This window comes from Mirounga leonina, unplaced genomic scaffold (assembly GCF_011800145.1).
Source record: "Mirounga leonina isolate KUSES-001 unplaced genomic scaffold, KU_Mleo_1.0 Mir_125, whole genome shotgun sequence".
Lineage (NCBI taxonomy): Eukaryota > Metazoa > Chordata > Mammalia > Carnivora > Phocidae > Mirounga > Mirounga leonina.
In genome coordinates this window covers 75984311-76006570 of record NW_023270305.1, presented here as the reverse complement: position 1 = coordinate 76006570, position 22260 = coordinate 75984311, and the positions used below count along the sequence as shown (strand labels likewise).

The following is a 22260-nucleotide window of genomic DNA, read 5'->3' as shown; positions in this document are numbered from 1 at the left end:
GGGGGCTGTTGCTGGGTGGGTGCTGCCCACAGCAGGTGGTTGGGGAGAGGGTATACTTACCACCTTGTTTTCTTTCAGGTATTTTGCACTTGGACTGCTCTATCATTATAATAACCAAGACGCTGCTGCTGTTCAGGTGAGTTCAAAAGTATTTTAGCATGACTTAAAAATCACTGTCCTTTAACTCAGTATTAATTGGGAAAAAAATCAAAGTTGATAGAGACTACTTTTGCCTGACCTACAACCTTTTTTACAGAATGAAAATAATGCTGTTTTAGAAAGTGAATTCCTTGAGAAATGTCAGCCAAGGGTTTTCTTTTCTTTGTTTTTACATCTCTTTCAAGGACATTATCAAGATTGAGTTTTTGAAAATTTAGGAAATAGAACTAACTGATTTCTTACTGAGCCACAAGGCATATGACGTCACTGCCTCACTGGGCAATTAAGTTACCCAAACTGTGGGTAACAGTTTGCTTGTAGCTTCCACTGTTGATGACAGTAACTTGCCAGCAAGCAGGGTACGTCATTCTCCCCATGTCCCCTGTGACAGAACGAAAGCTGATCGAGGCCAGTCCCTTGCCCAGGGTCCCAGCCCTGCTCAGTGGTAGAACGGGGATTCGAACCACTGTTCCAGGGGGTCCTGGCAGAGATACTGTGCCGGAGATAAAATGCCACCCGTCTCTCGTCTCGCCTCTGGCATCTCATGAGGAGACATTCGCCCCTTCTGTCACTGGTTATCCACTAGTACCCGTGTTACAGTTTCCTCAGTGGCCTTTTTGTTTTGTTCTGTGAGTGGCCGAGAACATTAGCAATGGTCACCGAGCTAAGGTCAGCCTCATGACTTTGGCAAAGCCACGCATGCGGTCACTCTACGGTAACATGATTGCCCAGGAGGTTAAAAAAAATGGGTTTCCGTCAACACGCACCGCAGTGGCTTAGAGTAGATCTGGATGTCAAGGGCAACATTTTTATACTGTAAAACGCACAAGTCTGTGACTTAACAGCTTGATGTCAGTGCAACAGTAACATCAGCAGAGCTATAGAGAGAGGAGGCGTTTGCAAAATCGAAGTGGCATGAAAGAAAGCTTTTTATACGGCAACATTCTACTGTAAAAAAAAAATGACACCTTTCCGTGTGCGATTAGCTTATTTGGTTTGAGGAATTCAGTGTTAAAGAGACTGATGCCATAAGAAAGGTTCCCGTGCCGATACCAGAATCACAGAGTTGACACTGCCAGCCCGGTTTCCTGGGCTTCTCGTGGGTGGCGTGGTCCTAAAGTGCAGTGCGGTGGGCAGGCGGGTGAGGTATGGGGGGTGCGGTATGGGCTGTGAGGCAGCCTCCGTCTCCCCTGCCCCCATGTGATGCGGCCTCATTCTGGTTTTCTGAAAGGAAGCTTTGATTTACACAGCGGGGAAGTTTCTGGGTGAAATAGCAAGGGACTGTTACTGTCAGCTCTCATGAGCCCCCATGCACCAGACAGAACACTAGGGGGCAGAATGACCAGTATTTTTGAAGGCAGTGTCTGACTATCACAGTCCACAAGGGACTTCAAAGTCAAGGATTCCTGTGGTGGGGAAGGTGGAGACAGCCCCGCGGGTGGAGGCAGGTGGGTTTCTTGTTCTGTGTCAAGATGCTGTCAGTGATCGTTTATTTCACGAAGAAACGTTTTTAATACATCTGCCTCTTCCCATATATTGTGTTTCCTACTTGTATTACTGCGCTGTCATTAGAAAGGAAAGAAAAAGAATCCACGGCTTTATCGCCTTGATTTCCTGGACCACATCTGCTACATGGCTTTATTTCTCTGAAAACCTTAAAATCGACTTAAGCATTCACAATTTGTCCTACTACTTTCAAGTATCAAAAGGCCAAATAAGTAAACGTATGCACCTCCTTAGCTAATTCTAGAAGGTATGTAACCTTCCGTTTCTTCTTCTTCTTTCCTCCTCTCCAGCTCTGGGTGAACATCGTGAATGGGGACATTCACGACTCCACTCGCTCAGACCTGTACGAATATGTCGTCGACTTCCTTACCTACAGCTTAGACCAGGAACTTGTGTGGAAGTATGCTGATTGGGTCCTGCAGAAAAGTGAAGAGGTCTGTGCATCATAAATGCCCTTTTTTTGTTGGGGGGGTGGTTGGCAGCTGGCAAAGACAGAAAGCTTGATTTCCGTGAGAAACCAGCCACCGGGCTACAGCCTCACCCTGCCTGTAGTTTGCTCCCTTCTAATACCTCTCCTTGCTCCACCAGAGTGCCGGCACTTAGGAGAGTTCTGCGTCTCAGTCCTTCTGAGATGTACTGTTCTGCGTATCTGTCTGGGGCAGGCCACGTTTATAGCAAAGCCAGAAAGCATAGCCAGGTCACATTCTTAGCGTCTTCTGAAAAACATGCGCGTGTCTGTGTGAATCCCCATGCCTGACCAAGTGTGGCACTTCCGTTTTCAGTGGACTGTCGCCTTGTGGGGCGTGGGGCCCTGCCTGGGCCACACCAGGCCCGCCCTTGTCCCGTGTCTGCCCGCACCCCCTGGCGTGGAAGTTGTGGTTCTGGAGGAAGGAGGGAGCCCAGTGTGGGACTTGCCGCCCTGGAGGCTCAGAAGGAACAGCAGGGAGGAAGCGCCCAGTGGCTGCTGGCTGGGGGAGCGGGTGGGGAGCAGCAAGCTCAGGACTCCTCAGTGAAGCCCCAGGGGAAAGAGATAATAATAGCATTTCAGTTCTCACCATTGAAAACATACACATTTCCTTGGCTCCCCTTGGAGAGACAGACTTAGCTTTGTGATGCAGGACCTTCCTCATAAATGTAGAGTTTTCTGTGTGTTGCGTCTGCCGTTCTAAAGTCGCTGCTAGTGTATGTTCTCCACGGTGCTGTCTGACCCGGAAGGTCCGAGCCCATGTGCTTCATTTACTCTTTACTCCATCTTTATTTTGCCTCTGTGCACACGCACATATGACATACAGACCCAAAGCTGTTAAAAGCCCTGGGCTCTTCCCAGTACTGATAGATGGTATCAGTGAATCATTCCCAGACTTGTGTGCTCCTGATGATGTGCCAGGCACTCAGCGTATGTTGAAATAAATACACAACAGCATCATGAGGTAGAAATTACAGGCGAGGAAACTGAAGCCCAGCTTTGGAAACTTCTCCAAGGTCGTATGGTTGGTACAGCACAGATCCAGGCTTATAGAATTCAGAATTCACACTCAGGACTGCTGTGCGGTATGTGTGTGTGTGTTGTGATAGAGTGAGCACACGTCCATGAGCATGCCTCACTGTGCAGTGAGCATGCCTGCCCAGGGCAGCAACGACATGCATTTACTTATCTACTTGACCCATTAGCATTTCCTTGGAAGATGGAATTACCACAGTGAGCTCCATTCGACAGGCACAGGAAGGCAGTCTGGAAACTTGCTCCGGGACCGGCTTGGATCTGCCCAGATGAGCCACACAGTGGATGTCATGTCAGCGTGCTGAGAGTGGAGTTTCCTAGATGTTCAGGACTGTACATATTCTGTCACTTACTGTTCAGCAAGTGACCATCCTTGTTCTCAGATGATCTTCATAGTACAAAGGGTGTAGCTTCTTGGGTAGTCAAAACCTGCTACCAATAAATGTTTCTTTCTTTCATTTCTGACCCTTCGAGAAGAAATTCCGGCTAGGTGGATGAGGAGGTTTCAGAGTTTAGGTCACCTTTCCTGTCTTTGTGTCATGCTCTGGTCTTTGTCAGTGTCCCACTCTGCACTGTTTTTCTGTATCCCCATGTTTTTGTTTTTTGTTTTTTTGTTTTTTTAGATTATTTTAGAGGTGGGGTAGGGGCCGAGGGAGAGAATCTCGAGCAGACTCCCCTCTGAGCACGGAGCTGGACTGAGGGCTCGATCTCACGACTCTGAGGTCATGACCTGAGCCAAAATCAAGAGCTGGATGCCTAACCAACTGAACCACCCAGGCGCCCCTCTGTGTCCCCATGTTTTGGGCAATGATTTTCCCCAAACATAAATGGGCAGTGCTCAGAATAAAGATAAGGTGGTGTCTTTGAAAAAAGTAATAGTTACATTGCTATTCTTCTTTCAGGTTGGAGTTCAAGTTTTCACCAAGAGACCTTTGGATGAACAGCAGAACAGTTTCAACCCAGACAGTGTAATCACTTGCCTTAAGAAATACCCTAAAGCCCTTGTCAAGTACCTGGAACATCTAGTCATAGACAGGAGCCTGCAGGTGAGCGCTTCGGAACTTAGACTAACGTGTGAGGGCTGCCACATGACAGCCGTGACTTTGGAGATAGAATCGGACTAGAAAGCTTGTTGGCAGATGGTTCTAATGTAATGTTTTAAATGGAGATGTTTTAAATGTTCTAATGTAGTGTTTTAAATGCCCTGCCGCCTGGATGCTCAGCCTGTACTTGTGGATGGTCTAGGGTCCTGGAGGTTTCTGAAGGAGATCGCAGGTTAATTATCCTTAAGGGAAATGAGAGAACTGCACCTTTTTGGAAAATCCCTAAATCCTGGGGCCCTCACTTCTCAAAGGAGAAGCGACCTTTTTATATTTTTTCTCACGGATTTGAAGTCTACCTTCTCTGTGTTGCGGTTTCTGAGATGTTGTTGATCCAGTGCGTGTGTTCTGTTAACTGCCCCCGAGACCCTGCCCCGGCTCACCTCGGCGGCGGCGCAGCTCAGTCTCGGGAGCACCCGTGGGCTGGGGGAGCCCAGCTTCCCGCCTGCAAATGCTGTCTGTCCACCTGGATTCCTGTCTCCCACAGAAGGAAGAGTACCACACGCAGCTGGCCCTCCTCTACCTGGACGAGGTGCTGAGGCAGAAGTCTGGCACCAGCAGCAAGGCTGCGGAAGCCTCAGAGATACAGCTAAAGCTCCAGCACCTGCTCCAGAAGTCCGATTTGTACCGCGTCCACCTGCTGATAGGTGAGGAGCAGCTCACCAGTCTCTCCTTGACCCGCTGCCCCCAGCAGGGACGGGGAGGAGCAGATGAAGGCTCTGGCGGAGCTCCTTGTCTTGAGTCCACGGCGGGGGGGTTGGATTCCTTGAGCCTCTTTTGGCACAAAATCAGCCAGCCTGGAGGGTGGGGTGAAGCTTCTCAGGCCTCCACCCTCTAGAAATGAACACAGGGCCTTTAGCCGATGACACAGCTGCCCAGGGGGTTTGGAAGTCTGTGTGTCTGTTGAGCATGCCTTCATTTAAACTGCCTTATTCGGCTTCGGTGTACTTGAATCCCAGTTCCTTCTGATGGCACCAGTGTTTGGGCGAGGCTAGCACTGTCCCCAGCTCAGGGCTGTCATGGAGCCCTGAGCCCTGAGCCATAGGAAGGGGGGCAGGTATTTTGGACGGGAGCCTGGTTTTCATTTCCTTGGGGTGCAGAGTCCATGGTTTTTGTGTTGTGTAAAGCGCCACAAAGCAGCACCGTGCTCCCACCTGGTAGAATTAGCTAGTTTCTTGGTGTATTTGACATCATAGAGTTTTCAGATTTGTTCTTACTGGGATTAATAATGTATTTCTTTTTAACGGCATTGACACTGTTTTTTGACCATTAACTATAGTCAGTTCTCATCATTCACCATAGTTATGTTCTGTAAAGTCTCCACGAACACTGAATCACTGAACCCTGAACATTGCTCCCAGAGAAATAGAGGGTCAGGTTCCTGCAAACCGCTGATCACATTTTCATCAACCGATCAGTACATAACCTTGTTTTATGAGTGCTTCTTTTTAAAGACACCTTATTTAATAGGTATTATTGTTGATTGGTTAACATTGAACTCAGAGCCAGCAGAACTCTAGCTCAGGCCTGAACGAAGCTCAGCTGACACACAAAGTTTTCTCTGTAAGGCACATCACAGCACAGCCCGCCTGTGCTTGGAAACACTAGGCCGCACCTCAGCACTGTGTTTGGGGCCCATTTTAAATGGCAATGTCACCAACAAAAAAAGCACAAAAACGCAAAAATTGTGGCACTAAGTAAACCACGGAGAGGACTGTTTGCAGAAGGAGGGCTGCGCATGGATCGCCTTACGGGGCCTCGGCTGGGAACGTGCATGGCAGGTGGCTCAAATTCTATGCCACCCTGCCCATGTCTGCAAATAATCATAAAAGCACCGTAACTGCTGATTTGGGGGTGACACAGGAATTTGGGCAAGCAGGCAAATTCATGAATATAGAATCTGAATAATGAGCACTGGCTGTGTATACGCCAGGCCCAGGTCAGCATGCTTAGCGTGCATTACGACGCTTTCCACGACGACCTTGTGAAATAAGTCCTATTTTTAAAAATTATTTTTATTATTATTTTCTGGCCCATGTTTGCACCAGGGCTAACGTCCAGCCCCCTGGTCACTCCCAGCCACCGTCCATGCTTAGTGGTTGATGTCCACGCTGTACTGGCTGTTAAATGTGTTCACTGTCACCCCCGACTTACGCCATACTTTATGCTTTACAAATCCCTTCATACAGATTGCATGCTAGTCATGGGTTTGTTGATCAGGTTCTTGCTCAGCTTATGTCGTTGAGCATATGTAGAATATCAGACCCTGCAGCGAGGATATACAGGTGGATGTGACTTGGTTCTTGTTCTCAGTTTAATGAGAATGTGGGTAGGGGCTGATGGGACCTCCATGCGGGGTGGAGGGGAGGGAGCAGGGAGAAGGTGCTGTCTGAACGGTCACTAAGGATAAGTCTGGGCTTGCAGGTCAGCCTGGGGAGCTTGCAGGCAATGGGGTGTCTGCCAAGGCACTGTGGGAGAACACTGGAAACTCAGGGACTAGCTCTTTCCCCTCGTTAGGTGACTTGGGGGTGGTCAGCCGGGCACATTGTGATAACAGTTCTTGTGCAGCCTGTCCCCTTGGGGTGGCTGAGAATCTCCTATAAATGGAATGAGCGATGTGAAAAGTGTAGGCCACTGCAGTGACCTTCCCTTTACCATCTTTGCACCTCGCCCATGCCTTAAACCTGGTGGCCACTTAGTAATTACTTGGTGACTGCTCCTCATGAGGATGACAAGCATGCATGCTGCAGTTTCTGTGTTTAGTGCCCTGGCTGATATACGCGGTGGAACCGGCCCTTCGCGGCAGGCCTGAGTGTGGTCAGGCTCCAAAGGCAGAAAGCCTGTAATCTGAGGATTAATGTTGGCCCCTGAAATAGGACTTGTCCTCTGAATATCTTTCATGGTAGGAAAAGACCTCACGTTACCTTCCTATGTTCCAGAGGGAGTGAAAAGCAAAGGGCCTCTACCAGTGAGACCCAGCCCACTAAGGACAGGGCCTTGGTCAGATCTTTCTGTGGTGGTGTCATTTTCCTTATAGCCGAAAAACTTAAATTGCAGGAGAAACAAAAGAAGAGCTTTAAAGTAATGTAGATCAGGATTTTTAACAATACGAACCCACACTCCCTCACATGAAATATAGTTTAAATTGGAATAAAGGGGTTCACTGCACTTTTTTGCCAGGGAGGGTTAGCTGAATTTAATAAAGTGCCTTTCTGCTGGAGTTGAAAGGTCCCGTAGTGGGAAAATAGGAACAATGCTGGATTAATTGGAAGCCTGCAGCCGTGATACTCATGTTTCACCATGCCGGTTGAGATGACAGGTCATTTGTTTTATTCAGTCGCTAAGCATTATTAAAAATGTGTATTCTGCAGTTGGGTTCTACCTAGAAGTAGGGACTGGCTTCCCCTTTGGGAAGGCCCAGCTCTGCGGCACGGGGGTCCAAGCAAGCCTTGCCCTTTCTTAAGTGGAGAGCACAGGGGAGGTGGGGGGCAAGCTGGGGCTGGCTCTAACCGCCGGCTGCTGCCGCACAGATAGAATCCGGGGTGCCGGGCTCCCCATGGAGAGCGCCATCCTGCACGGGAAGCTGGAGGAGCACGAGGAGGCCCTGCGCATCCTGGTGCACGAGCTGCGGGACTTCGCGGCGGCCGAGGACTACTGCCTGTGGCGCTCGGAGGGCAGGGACCCGCCGTACCGGCAGCGGCTCTTCCACACACTGCTGGCCATGTACCTCCAGCCCGGCCCCACCGCGCCCGAGCTGGCCGTGGCCGCCACGGACCTCCTGAACCACCACGCGGCCGACTTCGACGCCGCCCGCGTCCTTCCGCTGCTCCCGGGCACCTGGTCGGTGCAGCTGCTGCATCCATTCCTGGCCGGGGCCGTCAGGAACAGCGTGCACGCCCGCAGGACCGCTCAGGTGGCTCTGGGCCTGGCCAGGTCCGAAAACCTGATCTACAAGTACGACAAGGTGAGCGCCGGGCCCTTCTTGACCCCCCCCACCCGCCCTCGGGGGCCGTTTTATTTCAGGTAGTTACCTGGGGAAAATTACTCCTTGTCAGTTTTTTTTTCTCTGCACCTTCCACGCCTCAAATACCCGATTCCGCTCACCTAGAAACCGAGGTACGTGGCAGCAGAGGCGCGAGCGGGGCTGGCGGGCGCTGTTCTTCTCCGCTGTTAGACGGCGATGCTCGGGAGAGGCCAGCACGGCCTGAGCATGGGTGACGGTCCAGGCAGCGTCCTACGCCGGGCAGCACCGGGTCAGCTCGTCACCTCAGCTGTCTCCTGCAGTGTCTACCCCGTGTCACAGAAGGGCACTGAGGCCCGGGGGAGTCACGTAGCACGTGAAGAGCCCAGACGTGGATTCCAGGCCAGCTCAGAACCCCACACTCTCGGTCCCCGGCGAGTGAGCTGGGGCTGCGGGAACCAGTGCCACAGACGGCGTGGCCGCCTTTCACCAGCGCTGGTGTCCTCACGTGGCAGAGAGGGGGCAGGCGCTGGCCTCTCTTCCTCTTCTCCTTTTTTTATATCAGTCCCAGGTGTGCAGCACGATGATTTGGTATTTGTGTGTGTGGTGACGTGATCGTCACAGTATGTCTGGCTCACCTCTGTCACCGCACGTAGTTACAGGTCTTTTTCCTGTGATGAGAACTTTCGAGATCTACACTCTTAGCTACTTTCAAATATACAGTACGGTGGTATTAACTGTAGACACCGTCCGTGCTCTGAGGCACATCCCCAGGACTTAAAAAGGTGGTACCTTCCGACCCCCTGCACCCATTTTGCCCATCCCCGCGCCCCCCGTCTCTGGCAGCCACCAGTCTGTTCTGTTTCTGTGAGTTGGGCTTTTTTTTTTAGATTCCACGTATTAGTGAGATCACACAGTATTTGTCTTTCTGTTTCACTTATTTCACTTTGCATAGTAACCTTCTAGGTCCATTCATGTTGTCACAGATGGCAAGATTTTCCTCCTTTTTATGGCTGAATAGCATTCCATCGTATAAATATACTGCATTTTCTTTATCCATCGAGGGACACCTAAGCTGTTTTTATGTCTTAGCTGTTTTGATTCATGCCGCAGTGAACATGGGGGTTAGTGTTTCGAGTTAGTGTTTTCATTTCCTTCAGATAAATACCCAGCAGTGGAATTGCCTGGTCGTGCGGCAATTCTGTTGTTGCTTTTTTGAGGAACCTCCATCCTGTTCTACACAGTGGCTGCACCAGTTTGCATTCCCACCAAGAATGCACCAGGGTTCCTTTTCTCCACATCCTGGCCTCTTCTCTTCCTCTCCTTGTGATGGCCCCAGTCCCATCCCGGGAGCCCCACCCTCTTGGCCCCATCCAACCTCAGTCACCTCCCAAAGGCCCCAAATACCATCCCATTGAAAATCAGAGCTTCAACATAAGACTTTGGGAGGGGGTGGGGGATATAAACATCCAGTCCACGATAGTCCCCAGTGTATATCCCCTTCTGGAGACTTCTCTCTTTGAGGCCTACACTCCATGCAGCCAGCCCAGGGATCTTTCCAGAGCAGGAACCTGACGTGGCCCTCCTACATGGAAGCCTTCATGACGCTCCAGGGGAGGAAGTTGAGGCCTGGAAGGTCCCATCTCTCCTCCTCCGGCCTGGCACTCTCCATCTCGCCCTGCTTCCCGGGACATGTGGAACCTCCCTGATGTGACTTGTTGTTTCATACATACAGCCTTTGTACCTGTGGTTCCCTCTGACATACTAACCTTTCCTTTTGGGCCCGGTGACTGCCTACTCAAAATGCAGCCTTAGTATTGTTTCCTTTGGGAAACCTTCATATCCTTTCAAGCAGGTGAAAATAAATAAAAATCTTTAAAAAAAACCAAAACCGTCCCTTTCAAGCAGGTGAGTCCCCTCCTTTGCCCACCCACACATTCCGTGCACACATCCATCATCCTCTCCCATCATTATTCGACTCTGGGTTCTTTGAGGGCAGGGAACTTCATCTGTTTATCTTGGTATCCCTAGAGCTAAGCCCGGCATCTCGAAGGTGTTGAAGAAATGTTTGTTGAAGGACTGAGGAAAACTGAAGAGTACAGGGTGACTTCACCAAGTTGTTGGTTGATCCTGCCGGTAGGCCGGCTTACCTGGGCTGACAAGTGAACTGTGCAAAAAGGCTTCTTAACTTGCAGAACTGTAGTTCTGTTTATCCAGTTTTGTTAGTGATGCTTAAACAAATGAAATTATGTTTCCCACACCAGCCAGGACGGTGCCACTAATCGACCATATGGCTTCGATGGAGTCCCTTATTTGTGCCTTACCTTTCTTGTTTGCAAATGAGAGGACCAGGAAATTGGATCATCGCAAGGGCCTTACTCCACTCTGACGTGACGTCACTTTCCCACGGGCCTTGCTCAAACGCAGAGCTCAGAGAACGTTTGGGAGAGGGTCTGGGTAGAAATGCCTTGGCCAAGCAAGCAGCTTTCACTTTTTGTGAAATAAGAAAGCAGTTTTGTGGCATTTAAAAACAATTTTCTTATTACTATTATTTTTTCCTTCTCCAGGATGTTTTTGTTTATTTTTGCCTCTAATATTCTGTTTTGAGAGGTCGATGTGAAAGCATTCCTCCACGAGTAATAACAATCCATGGGGTAATGTGTGTCCGCTCCGGTATAACTCTAGGTGACAGGGTCCTCAGTCTTTCTTTCTTTCTTTCTTTTTTTTTTTGCAGATGAAGTTGAAAGGAAGCTCAGTTCAGCTCTCGGACAAAAAGCTCTGCCAGATGTGCCAAAATCCCTTTTGTGAGCCTGTGTTTGTTAGATATCCAAATGGTGGGCTCGTCCACACCCATTGTGCCGCCAGCAGACACACGAACCCCAGCCCCCCCGGCCCCGGCGCGCGGACTTGAAGAGGCCCAGCCGAGGGCGTGACGGGGACCCTGAGTTCTTTACCAAGCCTGCTGGGTGCAGAGGGCAGAAAGCCGCTGCACTGGTGTCGGCCAAGGGGTGACATCTGGGCGCTGGGGAGACCTCAGTCAATGTGAAACTGCTGACCACCCCACCCTGAATGTACGCTGAAAATCCCGGAGACAGACCCACGTCAGGGTTCGCCTGTCCCGGGGCACAGTAATCCCAAACAAATGTCTACTTTCAGAGGAAAATGAGCCTTCCGCGTGCCGTCCAGACAAGCTGGACCCCCCACCCTGGCGCCCCGGTCTTCAGACGCGCATTTGCACTGGAAACATTTGCTTCAGCGTGGCAGAGTCGGAACTCTCGCTGGGCAGGGTGAGGGGCACGGCCTTGGGGGGCGGGGGGCTGCTTCCGGGATTACCTCGTGGGCTCTGCCTTTGCCCTTAGAAACGGCTGACCTTGGGGGGGGTCTTTCTGTTCTTGCCTACTTCCCACCTGGCTCGCAACCCCTCACGGCTTCTGCCCTGTGTCCCCGAGCGCCCCCTCTCGGGGAAGTCGAGGACCCACTGGAAAGTGCTAAAGGCCCAGGTGAGAAGCTGCTGGCCCCGCGTGCAAGACGGCAGACAGCAGGCCTGCGGCACGTGAGGGCCCTGGTGTCGCCGGTCGGGCCTGGCCCGGCCCGCCCCGCCACCTGCTGATTTGAAACTCCACGATTGACACGACTGACTAGAAATTATTATTTGAAGTTCTGTCATCTCTGCCATCTCCTCTGCTTTAGAATTTCATCTGTCATATCCATTAGGGACATTTTTTTTTTTCCTGTTAAAATGTACCTCCTGCTGACCCCTCGGGAAATGAAAAGGGAGACGTTATGAGCACAAGCCACGTGGAAGTTCACGAGAGGCCGGTTTAGCCTCGCCCAGTCACACGTCAGGGTTCTGGCAGCGGGTGACAGCTGCCCTGGCCTGTGACGAGGCGCCATCTTGCCTGCCGGGCGCTTCTGCACACCCCGACGAGGAAGTCCAGTCAGGCTGCCTTACCTCCCAGCACTTTACACGCCTGCTCTGAGGTTTCCTGAACACACAGGAGGGGTCCCTCTTGTTCACCACAGACTAGGGATTCGCTGTGTTTCTGCCGAACATCGCGGAGAAGCCGAAGCCGTCCTTACTTCACTGCCCTCTTTTGAATTTCCTCACTGGGATTAATGATCCTATTAGGAACTGTACCCCCTGCCGTCACGCTGGGAAAGCAAGCACTAGCTTGTATGTGTCGCAGGAGAGGACCCTGGAATACCGCCTTTCTCCGTCAGCCCGAACCTTACAGGGCGGGGGCTGAAGATCTCACGGTCCGTTCCCGAAACAGTGCTCTCCTGTACTGATTGATAATGGCCAGTCTTCTTCTTCCTCCTGTGATTCTAAGTGGCCCAAGAAAGCAGAGGCACCCCTGCATTCCCCCCTAGCCGTGTCTCCATCTGAAGAATCAGTGATGAAGAAATGCGCCTTGTAACTCAGCCGCATACTATGTCAGTGGGGACGAAGTCGAAGCGGGGTCGTGAGTTGACCCTGTGGATGACTGGTGCGGAATGGTCCTGTTACCGTGCACGGTACCATCACAAGTCGCGAGCTTGCCTTTCTCCCTCAGAGAGTAAGTCCCTAGCGCGTGCAGGACCCCACTGCTGAAAGCACTGTTCCACCAGCCACATTGTGTGGTCTGGAGAGCGCCTTGTGATTGCTCATTCCTAACTTGGGGACACTAGTCTCCACTCACTCTGAACATTGGTCAGTTTCTTGAAACGTTTGTCATCCTTTCGAATGACGGGGATTAAAGTCGAGTCGTCTCCCGTGTTCAGAACCGTACCTTGCTCTCCTCTTTCTCTGACTCCCATGGGCCCTTTTCGCAAGTCAGATTTTTAAAATAAATACATGGTTCTTTCTAAAGGCCTGCTGTTTTGTGACTGTGGCGTTGACTAGAACAATTAGAACATTGCTCAGCCCTTTCCTCCCCTCATTAAGTTCTGTGTAACCATTCTAGTTAAAACAGCATGAACTGAACCCAGTTGGCATTAATATTCTATGGGCGATACTGTTGGGTTTTAGGAACTGTTTCTCTGCTGTTGCCTGTCAGGTATTAACGTGGCAGCGTCCCGGAGGGTGTGCAGCCCTGGGCCCGAGCTCCAAGCCGAAGAGCTCATGCCCACGAGCTTGGTAAATGTGCTAGCTGAGGTCCGGAGTCCAGAGCGGTTTGGGTGGCCGTGGGGTCGCACCACCAAACCAATGCCCGTCACACAACGAGGGTAGCCCTTGCTTTTTGCTTGCTCCCCTGTGGAAACCTTTGTCCTTGCAACTTTATCCTTCACCCCTGGTCGGGTTCCAAATACACAAGATGTACAAATGTAAACTTGTTGATTTTATTAAAATTCTTTTAATTCTTTGTTCTTTCTGTAATTTTTCTTATCTATAACACTCATCTTGGCGAGGTGACGGCTTCCACCTGCACAGTACCTAGTCGTAGGAGTTCTGGAACTTACCCGGACCTCATGGCTCCTCCCAGCACCTGCAGCCGACGTGCATCGGCCGCCCCTTAAATTCTTTGTTCTTACTTTACTGAATTTTAAACGCTCCACTTCTGAATGTATCTCCTGCACGTTCTCAAGGTACTCCTTGACATCTGTTACCTTCACATCAGCCGTACCCTAAGGACTTTAGCAGAGGAGATGTCTGGTCACTTCTTGCATACCTCACCTTTTAGCCAAATGCCCTTTAAGCAGGGCTGTGGCCCTTGGATTTCTAACTCTGAACATAGTCAAGGACTAGAACTTTGTTTCACCTTTTAAATTTTACTTCATCCCTTAAAATCTTGTTCATAGGAGGTCTTTGAGAAACGCTGTTGAATGAATTTCACAGCATGTGCCCGTGTTCCTTTTTTCATTCTGGGCGCTGTGCCAGCCCTCAGGAGAGCCCCTGACAGCTCTCACCCTATTCTGCATGCCAGTCCGGCTGATGGATTCCAAATGCGCGTGGGTGATAGTAGAGGTGAGGTGTCAGGCGGCATCCATATCTCAAGTTGCAGGAACGGACGCACAGGTTGGTGGGGTGATTTTCTTGGGAGGACAAGACCAAGAGCTCTGGTCCCCACTGGCTGAGTTCCCCTCCTGGTGCTTCGCCAACCACTAAAACCAGCAACCATCCCAGGGTGGACTGGAGTATTCACACAGCGGTGTTGCCGTTTTCAGAAAGTCACAAAGCAACGAGTTTAATATCCTTTTCTTATTCTGTATTATATTCCTGTGGCTCGTTAGCACATTAAAGATTAAAAGGGGGGTGTTCAGTTGGTTAAGCATCCAACTCGATTTTGGCTCAGGTCATGATCTCAAGGTCGTGAGACCTAGCTCCACGTTGGGCTCCACCTGGATGGGGATCCTGCTTGGGATTCTCTCTGTCCCTCTCCCTCTGCCCCTCCCCACCCTGCTCACATGCTCTCTCTGAATGAATGAATGGGTGCTTAGGCTTATAAACCTGACTAGAAAGGGAAAAGTGATAGAGTCACACTGCCTACCAGAATATTACAAGGCCAAGTCGCTGAGAGAGAAAAAGAGTGTAAATTGATGTCCTGAATGTGACTGTTGGTAGAAGCGAAGACTGGGGCCTGACTCCATGAAATGGGCTGTGACTCATGTTAGATTAATTAGATACCGACTAACACCCCATTTGCTCCTAGCAGATCTGTCAGCCTTAGCATCTGAAATGAAAATGTACAAGAATCTAGACCATATGGACCAGGGACCCTTTCACCTCAAGAACGCTAAATGGCTGGAGCACTACCTAAAAGCTTGTTAATACCTTGTTCAGTGATAAGCACTGGAATTAATGAAGCCTGCTTTCTTTAGCTGGCAGCCAGGAAAGGGAAACAAATAGCTATAATTCAGCCTGCAGTCCAGAGCTGTAAATTAATTAAATGAGACATGTAGCAAGCGGGCTCAGAAGCACCACATGCGACTCAACAGGCCAGGAGAGAAGGAACGTGTCCCCACTAGACGTGGGGAGCCTAGGTCTCGTCGGGCTGACACACTCAGCGGGGGGCCTGGGCCAGTCCCATCCTCTAGACCTTGGGTGGTGTCCTCTGTAGGCTAGAGCTGGAGCTTCGTGGTATCTGAGGACCCTTCAGGAAATCGGTGAAGAGGAGTGGAGTGGGTGTGGTCCAGCCTTTGAGACCAAATGCTGCCCCAGAGGATCATGGGTCTCAGGCTGTGCCCAAGCTCTCTCCCACAGTCCTTCACTGTTAGGGTCATCTTCCTCTAGCAAATGTTTTCCATTTGTCTCACTTGACCAGTTTTTCGTTGGTGTCCCCAGTTGAGCTGGGGAGGCAGAGACCCAGCCTCATCTCATTTGCTTTGTGAGCTTTGTTGATACACAGCACATGGCACCATTGGTACCCATCTGACCCATCCTAGCCTCTACCTCTTTTATCCACACATGTCAGTGATTTACCTGAGCACCTAGTGTGCACCATAAAATTAGCATAGTGGGGCTGCCCCCACCCCCTCCCACCTCTGCTGTCAGCACCGTATCAACCCCCACAGCCATTCTAAAGTGTTTTTCAATACATTGCTGATTGACCGTCAACTGTTGACTTCAGCTTACGAATAAACCAAAACGCTAAACTTTTGCTTTCTTTAGAATTAGCATTTCCCCAGTTGTTGTACATGTCTAAAGGTATTTGAATTTTTTGTGCTTTCACTTAATTTACAAGACTCTGTTCCCTTTATTTATTTATTTTTTTAAGCTTTATTTTTTTAAAGATTTTATATATTTATTTGAGAGAGAGAATGAGAGAGAGAGAGAGAGAGAGCATGAGAAGGGGGAGGGTCAGAGGGAGAAGCAGACTCCCTGCTGAGCAGGGAGTCCGATGCGGGACTCGATCCCGGGACTCCAGGATCATGACCTGAGCCGAAGGCAGTGGCTTAACCAACTGAGCCACCCAGGCGCCCTGTTCCCTTTTTTTTATATGAGGGATAGTTAGACTCCGTTTTCTGTCAAAAAAAAAAAAAGTTACCATAGTACTAACATGGCTGTATGTAAATATATTTTCTCTGTGTTAGTCTGCTTGCCATTTCCATGGATTTTTTTATTATAAAATTGGCCATTTTAACTGATTATTTTTCATTGTAAGTTCAGTGGCACTAAGTACCTTCATAGTTCCCTCACCACTATCTCCAGAACTCTTTCCTCTTCCCAAACTGCGACTCTGTGCCCATTAAACACTACCTCCCCACCCTTTCCCCCAGCCCCTCAGAACCCCCATTCTACTTTCTGGCTCTATGAACTGGACTACTAGGGACCTTCTCTAAGTCACAGTATTTGTCATTTTGCGACTGGTTTATTGCACTCAGCATCATGTCCTCAAAATTCACCCATGTAGCATATGTTGGTATCTCCTTCCTTTTTAAGGCTGAGTAATACTTTCATAGCTTTTATATAGCATATTTAGTTACACAAAGTGTGCGTACATAGACCATCTGCTGATACGTATTTTATATAAAATTAGAATTGCTACTTTATATATTCTTATCAACATGTGAGATATAACCCTATACCAACCATTGAAAAGTCATCATTCATTGTCCTAATCTCTCCCACAGGGTTAAAACAGACCCACAAACAGAGCTTACAGATGGCCTTATTGGGGCCCTTTGAAAATGGGTTCAAAATCAGCACAGACCCTGTCAACAAGGAAAGACACAAAGCTTTCCCCATCATGAGGTGTCATCTGCAGGGGTCCGCAGAAAGCTCATAGAAGCTAGTCTCGCTTATAGGAGACTAGCTTATATGAGAAAGTGGCCCACGCGGGCAGCTTCCCTCCAGGCCGGAGCCTACGCCAGAGTCATCGAGTGGGGGTGTGGGGGTTTCCCTAGCAGGCCTCCGAATGAAGGTGTGCACGTAATCCACGGTTTTTCCAAGCCCTCTTTACACAAGCCTCTGGAACGTCAGGGAGGAAGGAGGTATGCCTGCCCCCAGGCCCCTGGTCATGTCCCTTTTTAGGCCCTTGCCCCAGATAGTATGCTTCCAGGAGGTCCCGGGAGTGTGGAGCCTGATGACGCCGAGCGCTGGGTAGGAAGGGGGCATTCTCCTCCTCGCTCCCCTGGGGGAGCAAGAAAGTGACAGCGGGCGGTGTGGCCAGCGTGTGTATTAAGTGTTGGGGTCTGGGGTGGTGCGGGCTGGTATTGCCTACTTCTTCCGCACACGGGCAGCAGCGAAACTACCACAGCAAATGGCAACCAGTCTGTTTCCTTCAGTCAAACTCCTTCTGCCGCCATGAGGAGCCTTGGGGCTGGGGAATTCCGGCAGGTTTGTGCACCTGCACTGCAGACCTATGTTTTGGGCAATGCACAGCAAAGGTTATGTCGCTACAGGGAGAGGGACGTCGAGACTGCTCTGGGGACAGCAGTCCGTGCAGCTGAATGGTGGCAACATGCAGGTGCTAAGCCAGGTTCCGATTTGTGCACCTACTGATAAAATTTCCAGATACTCGTGTTTATGGCAATATGAGAAGATGAGCTGCTTCCTCACAGCTGACAGGGAAGGTCAGCTATTCCCAACCCGCCAGGGCTGGGCCTGGATGCACATCCAGTGGACGGGAGGACGGCCGGCTCTGTGCGTGGGAGCTGTCCAGCACCGTCGTCCGTGCGGAGCGCCCACGGCCCCTCCTGGGGCAGCTACTGCCGCGGTGACTCGCTCCACGGTACTATCATGTTCAAGCAACTGCAGAAATAGAACCAACCTGGCCGTAGAGGAAGGCAGCAGAGGAGCTAAAGGACTCACGTTACCAGGAACTGTATTTAATGCCAATTTAGTGCGGTTTTCCTGTTTCAGTTCATGCTTTCATGTAGTCATATAGTCAATCATCCATAGGTTAGAAGACTGCTATGGTGCCAGGTATTGTGCTAAGTTCTGTGGATAAAATGGTGGAAAAGGGGCACCTGGGTGGCTCGGTCGATTGAGCGTCCGACTGTTGGTTTCAGCTCAGGTCATGATCTCAGCGTCCTGGGATCAAGCCCTGCGTATGGGCTCAGTGCTCAGCAGGGAATCTGCTTGTCTCCCCCTCTCTCTGCCCCTTCCCCCGCTCACATGCGTGTGCTCCCTCTCTTTCTCAAATAAATAAATCTTTAAACAAAAAACATTGAAAAAGACACATCTGGTCTCGGCCCTGCTAGAGCTCACCCTAGAGATAATGACAGCATGGTGGGACAAATGCCAAGAGTACACCCACGGCACAGACGAGGAGCCCTCGGGTGGAAAGGAGGTGCTCCTGGCAGAGGGACCAGCAGAGTCCAGTCCGAAGGTGGGTAGGATGGTAGAGACTCAGTCTGACTGCAGCCTGGAGAGCAGGCAAGGGGTGGTGACAGATGAGGCTGGGGGATGAGGCTTCAGCCTGCTTCTCAGCAGAAGACAAAACACAAGTGTTTGTGCTGTGGAATGACCCGCTGTCCCCACACGCCAGGGCAACCACGGCCAACAGCTGCATCTAGGATTTTGCCTCTTCATCTTTACATAGTTTTGAATGATATGGGAAAGGACACCCCCACCCCCACCAGAAAGACACAATACAAACTGTGTTAACCCATTTATTTGGAGAATCCTTTGCTTTAAAATGTAGTGTATTAATAGACAAGTTGAGGTACAGGAAAGCTAGCAGACCAGGAGATGATTGCTTTTGAAAAGATAGTTTTTATACTCAGGTCCCAAGAGGAGGGGCCATGCCACAGGGACCCACACAAGGAATCCTGGGGTGGGGGGAGTTGGGATGCACAGGGAGAGGGTGGGTAGTGTGGGCAAGAGTCTTTCTTGTGGTTTCCCCGGGAAGGAATGGGTCAGGCAGGGGAAACGGGCTTAGGAGTGGGTAGTTTGAATGATTTCAGCAGGTTGTGGTGTGAGTCGAGGCTGTCCCTGGTTGTCTGGTCCCAGGTCCCCCTCCCCAGCAGGGGAGGTGGACAGTGGCTGGGAGTGTGGGAGCCTCAGACGAGGTGGTGGGGTGCGGGCCCAGGATTGGGGTCTAGTATTTATGAGATGCGCTGGTAGGTGAGCTGTATACCCTCTCCAGGAGTTAGCTAGCCCTGGGAGTGGCATTCTCTTCACCGGTGGCAAGGCCACAATGTCAAAGCATCAGAAGACAGAAAATAAGAGAAGTGGTTAATACATCCTTCGGATGAGGCTACCAGCGCCGCCACAATTACAGTCTACTGCGCTTCCCAGGTCAGAGAATTGAACTTAAATACTTAATACGCTTTGAACAGCAGGGTAGAAAAGGTTGCCTCAGAGTCGCAGAAGCGTGAGACACGGGAAATAGAATGGTCTGGAAACGCTTCCGAGGCCCAGCCTACCAGCCGGACTTCTGCTATGTTCCAAGGGCTGGCTGACTCCAGTTGGCCTGCAGTTGCCACAAATAATCCTCTCAGCCCAAATTGGTTTCTGGAGAGGTATAATATCTTTAACGGTTATTTCTGTGACTCCTTCTATATGTAATCAGTGAATATATATTAAATGGCCTTAGCTTTTGTAAAACTGCAGAACTATTGTATAATGCCTCCTTGACCACAATGCCTGCCTGTTTTCTCCCCCAGCTACCTCGATGCCCCAACTCATGATCCCGCTGAGGCCCAAAGGAGGCTCTGCCTGACTTGTTGGCAGAGAGCCCAGCCCATTGGTGGTTCACAGGAAGTGCTTCATGACCTGCCCATACACTTTCTCAAGTTGTTGGTAATTTTTTTAAAAAGGTTTCTATTTATTTATTTGAGAGAAAGAGGAAGGGAGAGACTGAGCACGAGCAGAAGGGGGAGGGGCAGAGGAAGAGGGACAAGCAGACTCTCCACTTAGTGGGGAGCCCTATGTGGGGCTCGATCCCAGGACCCTGGGATCATAACCTGAGCCAAAAAGACAGATGCTTAACCAGCTGAGCCACCCAGGTACCCCTCAAGTTGTTGGTAATTCTTTTTTATTTTTAAAGATTTTATTTATTTGACAAAGAGAGACACAGCGAGAGAGGGAACACAAGCAGGGGGAGCGGGAGAGGAAGAAGCAGGCTTCCCGCAGAGTGGGGAGCCCGATGTGGGGCTCGATCCCAGGACCCTGGGATCATGACCTGAGCCGAAGGCAGACGCTTAACGACTGAGCCACCTAGGTGCCCCAAGTTGTTGGTAATTCTTAAGTATAACTGGTGAGAGAATAAATTTCCACAGGCTTTCTTAGAAAAAATTATATATAAAATTCCTTGGCAGAGAAAATGCCAAGGATGTTCATTACAGCATTTTTAAAAAATGATGAAAAATGTAAAAAAAAATACACAAAAAGCCAGAGAGTACTTCAATTACTTAGCTTGTGGTGCATCCACACAATGGAAAACTTTCAGCCACCAGAAAACACTTTGAAAAAAAAACAAAAAAAACAAAATTAAAAACAAAACAGAACAAAAAGTAGGCTATGAAGTTGTGGTGTGGTGTAGCATGATCCGAACTTTGCAAAAGAAAATATCCATTTTTTTATATTTCTTACATATAAATACAATTGTGGCTTTTTATTATGAAAGTTTAGAAAATGTTTAATTTTCTTTGTGTTGCGGTTAAAAAAATGCAATTATTGTTTTCATTTCTATAAGCAGCAAATTATAATTGAAAAATCTATAATTGAAAAAATGAGTAGATCTTTACAACTTTTTTTTTGAGAGAAAGAGTGAGCAAGAGTGGAGGGAGAGAGGGAGGGGGAGAGGGAGAATCTTAAGCAGGTCCCATGGCCAGCGCAGGGCCTGATTTGGGGCTCAATCGCACAACCTTGAGATCATGACCCAAGCTGAAATCAAGAGTCAGATGCTTAACTGACTGAGCCACCCAGGCGCCCTGCTCTTTACAACTTTTTTTAAGATTAGAGAACATTCATTCATAAGGATGGAGAATATACCATTCTTTTACAGAATCTAAATCTAAACTTCAGGGGCGCCTGGGTGGCTCAGTCGGTTGAGCGTCTGCCTTCAGCTCAGGCCATGATCCTGGATCCCTGGGATGGAGCCCAAGCGTCCAGGCTCCCCACTCAGCAAGGAGCCTGCTTCTCCCTCTGCCTCTGCTTCTCCCTCTGCCTCTCCGCTCCACTTGTTCTCTCTCTCAAATAAATAAATAAAATCTTTTAAAAAATAAGTGCTTCCAAAAGTGAGCTTGGCTAATTTTCCCCTCAACTGCAATGATTGGCAAAGGGATAGCAGTTGCTAGAGGGTGGAACGCACAGATCCAGTGCGAAGGATCTGTTCTACCTACCCGGGCCTTGGGGAGCACCTCAGAAGGCTGAACTGGCTTATCAGTGTCCTCAGATTTGTGATCACAAAAAAAGGTAAAGTTCTGGTTACACAGGTAAGTTCTTTCTGTTCGTATCAGACTAATTAGGAAAAAAAAAAAAAAATCTGTCAGTGCTGCAGCCCCTCCTGGTTGGCTCTCTGAGCCAGGCAATCTCAGGCATCCCTCTTGTTCCTAGAACACCTTGTCCCCTGCTTCTCAAGGATGAAAGACAAGAGAGCAGAGGGTAGGCTGGGACTGGCTGTGAAAGTAAGCTTGGACACCTGTCCGAAATAACGCGGATGCACATGCACGCGCGCGCACACACACACACACACACACACCCATGCTTTTGCATTCAAACCTCTTTATTCTTGCAGAATCCAGATGTCAACCTCCCAGCTGGGGGCCCCAGGCCCTCCCTTTTCATGAATAGTTAAATTGCCTCAGCCTGGCCAAGCCCCCTTCCACACTCCCTGGTGGTCCACCTTGCCATGGGCAACCAGTCTCCACCGTACCATAGGCAAGACTTTGAAATTATACTCTTGCCTTGAACATAATTAAATTCTTGGGCAGAGTTGGTCTCAATCACTGTTGACTGTTTGTTGTTTTAAATAGTAATTTTTCTTTTTATCCAGGCCAAATTCATTTCTTTGTGACTGCAAATTTTCCCTTCTGCATCTAAAAGATTAAATGTGGCAGCTTTATCTCCTTAGCCCAGGCATAAATGTGAGCAGTTTTTCTCTGTGGATGTAGGTCCCTGTATGTTGAGGGCTAGAGGTGGAGAGGCATCCCTCTTGGGTTGATGG

General features: G+C 49.7%; 1 protein-coding gene across 2 annotated transcripts in view; it reads left to right on the top strand.

Annotated features, from left to right (window-relative positions):
* TGFBRAP1 (transforming growth factor beta receptor associated protein 1) overlaps positions 1-13569 on the top strand; it is a 65991-nt gene extending 52422 nt beyond the window's left edge. The window contains exons 7-12 of one of the 2 annotated variants that reach the window (XR_004678630.1): positions 79-136; positions 1956-2099; positions 4069-4212; positions 4754-4913; positions 7801-8230; positions 10962-11169. Coding sequence is in view for 1 of the 2 variants with exons in the window: in XM_035001870.1 (XP_034857761.1) it covers positions 79-136; positions 1956-2099; positions 4069-4212; positions 4754-4913; positions 7797-8230; positions 10962-11138 (1117 nt within the window). In the remaining variant the exon portion in view is untranslated. Of the gene's footprint in view, positions 1-78; positions 137-1955; positions 2100-4068; positions 4213-4753; positions 4914-7796; positions 8231-10961 lie in introns of both variants that reach the window. The other variant, XM_035001870.1, reaches the window with a different exon arrangement.
* Positions 13570-22260: the final 8691 nt, after the last annotated feature.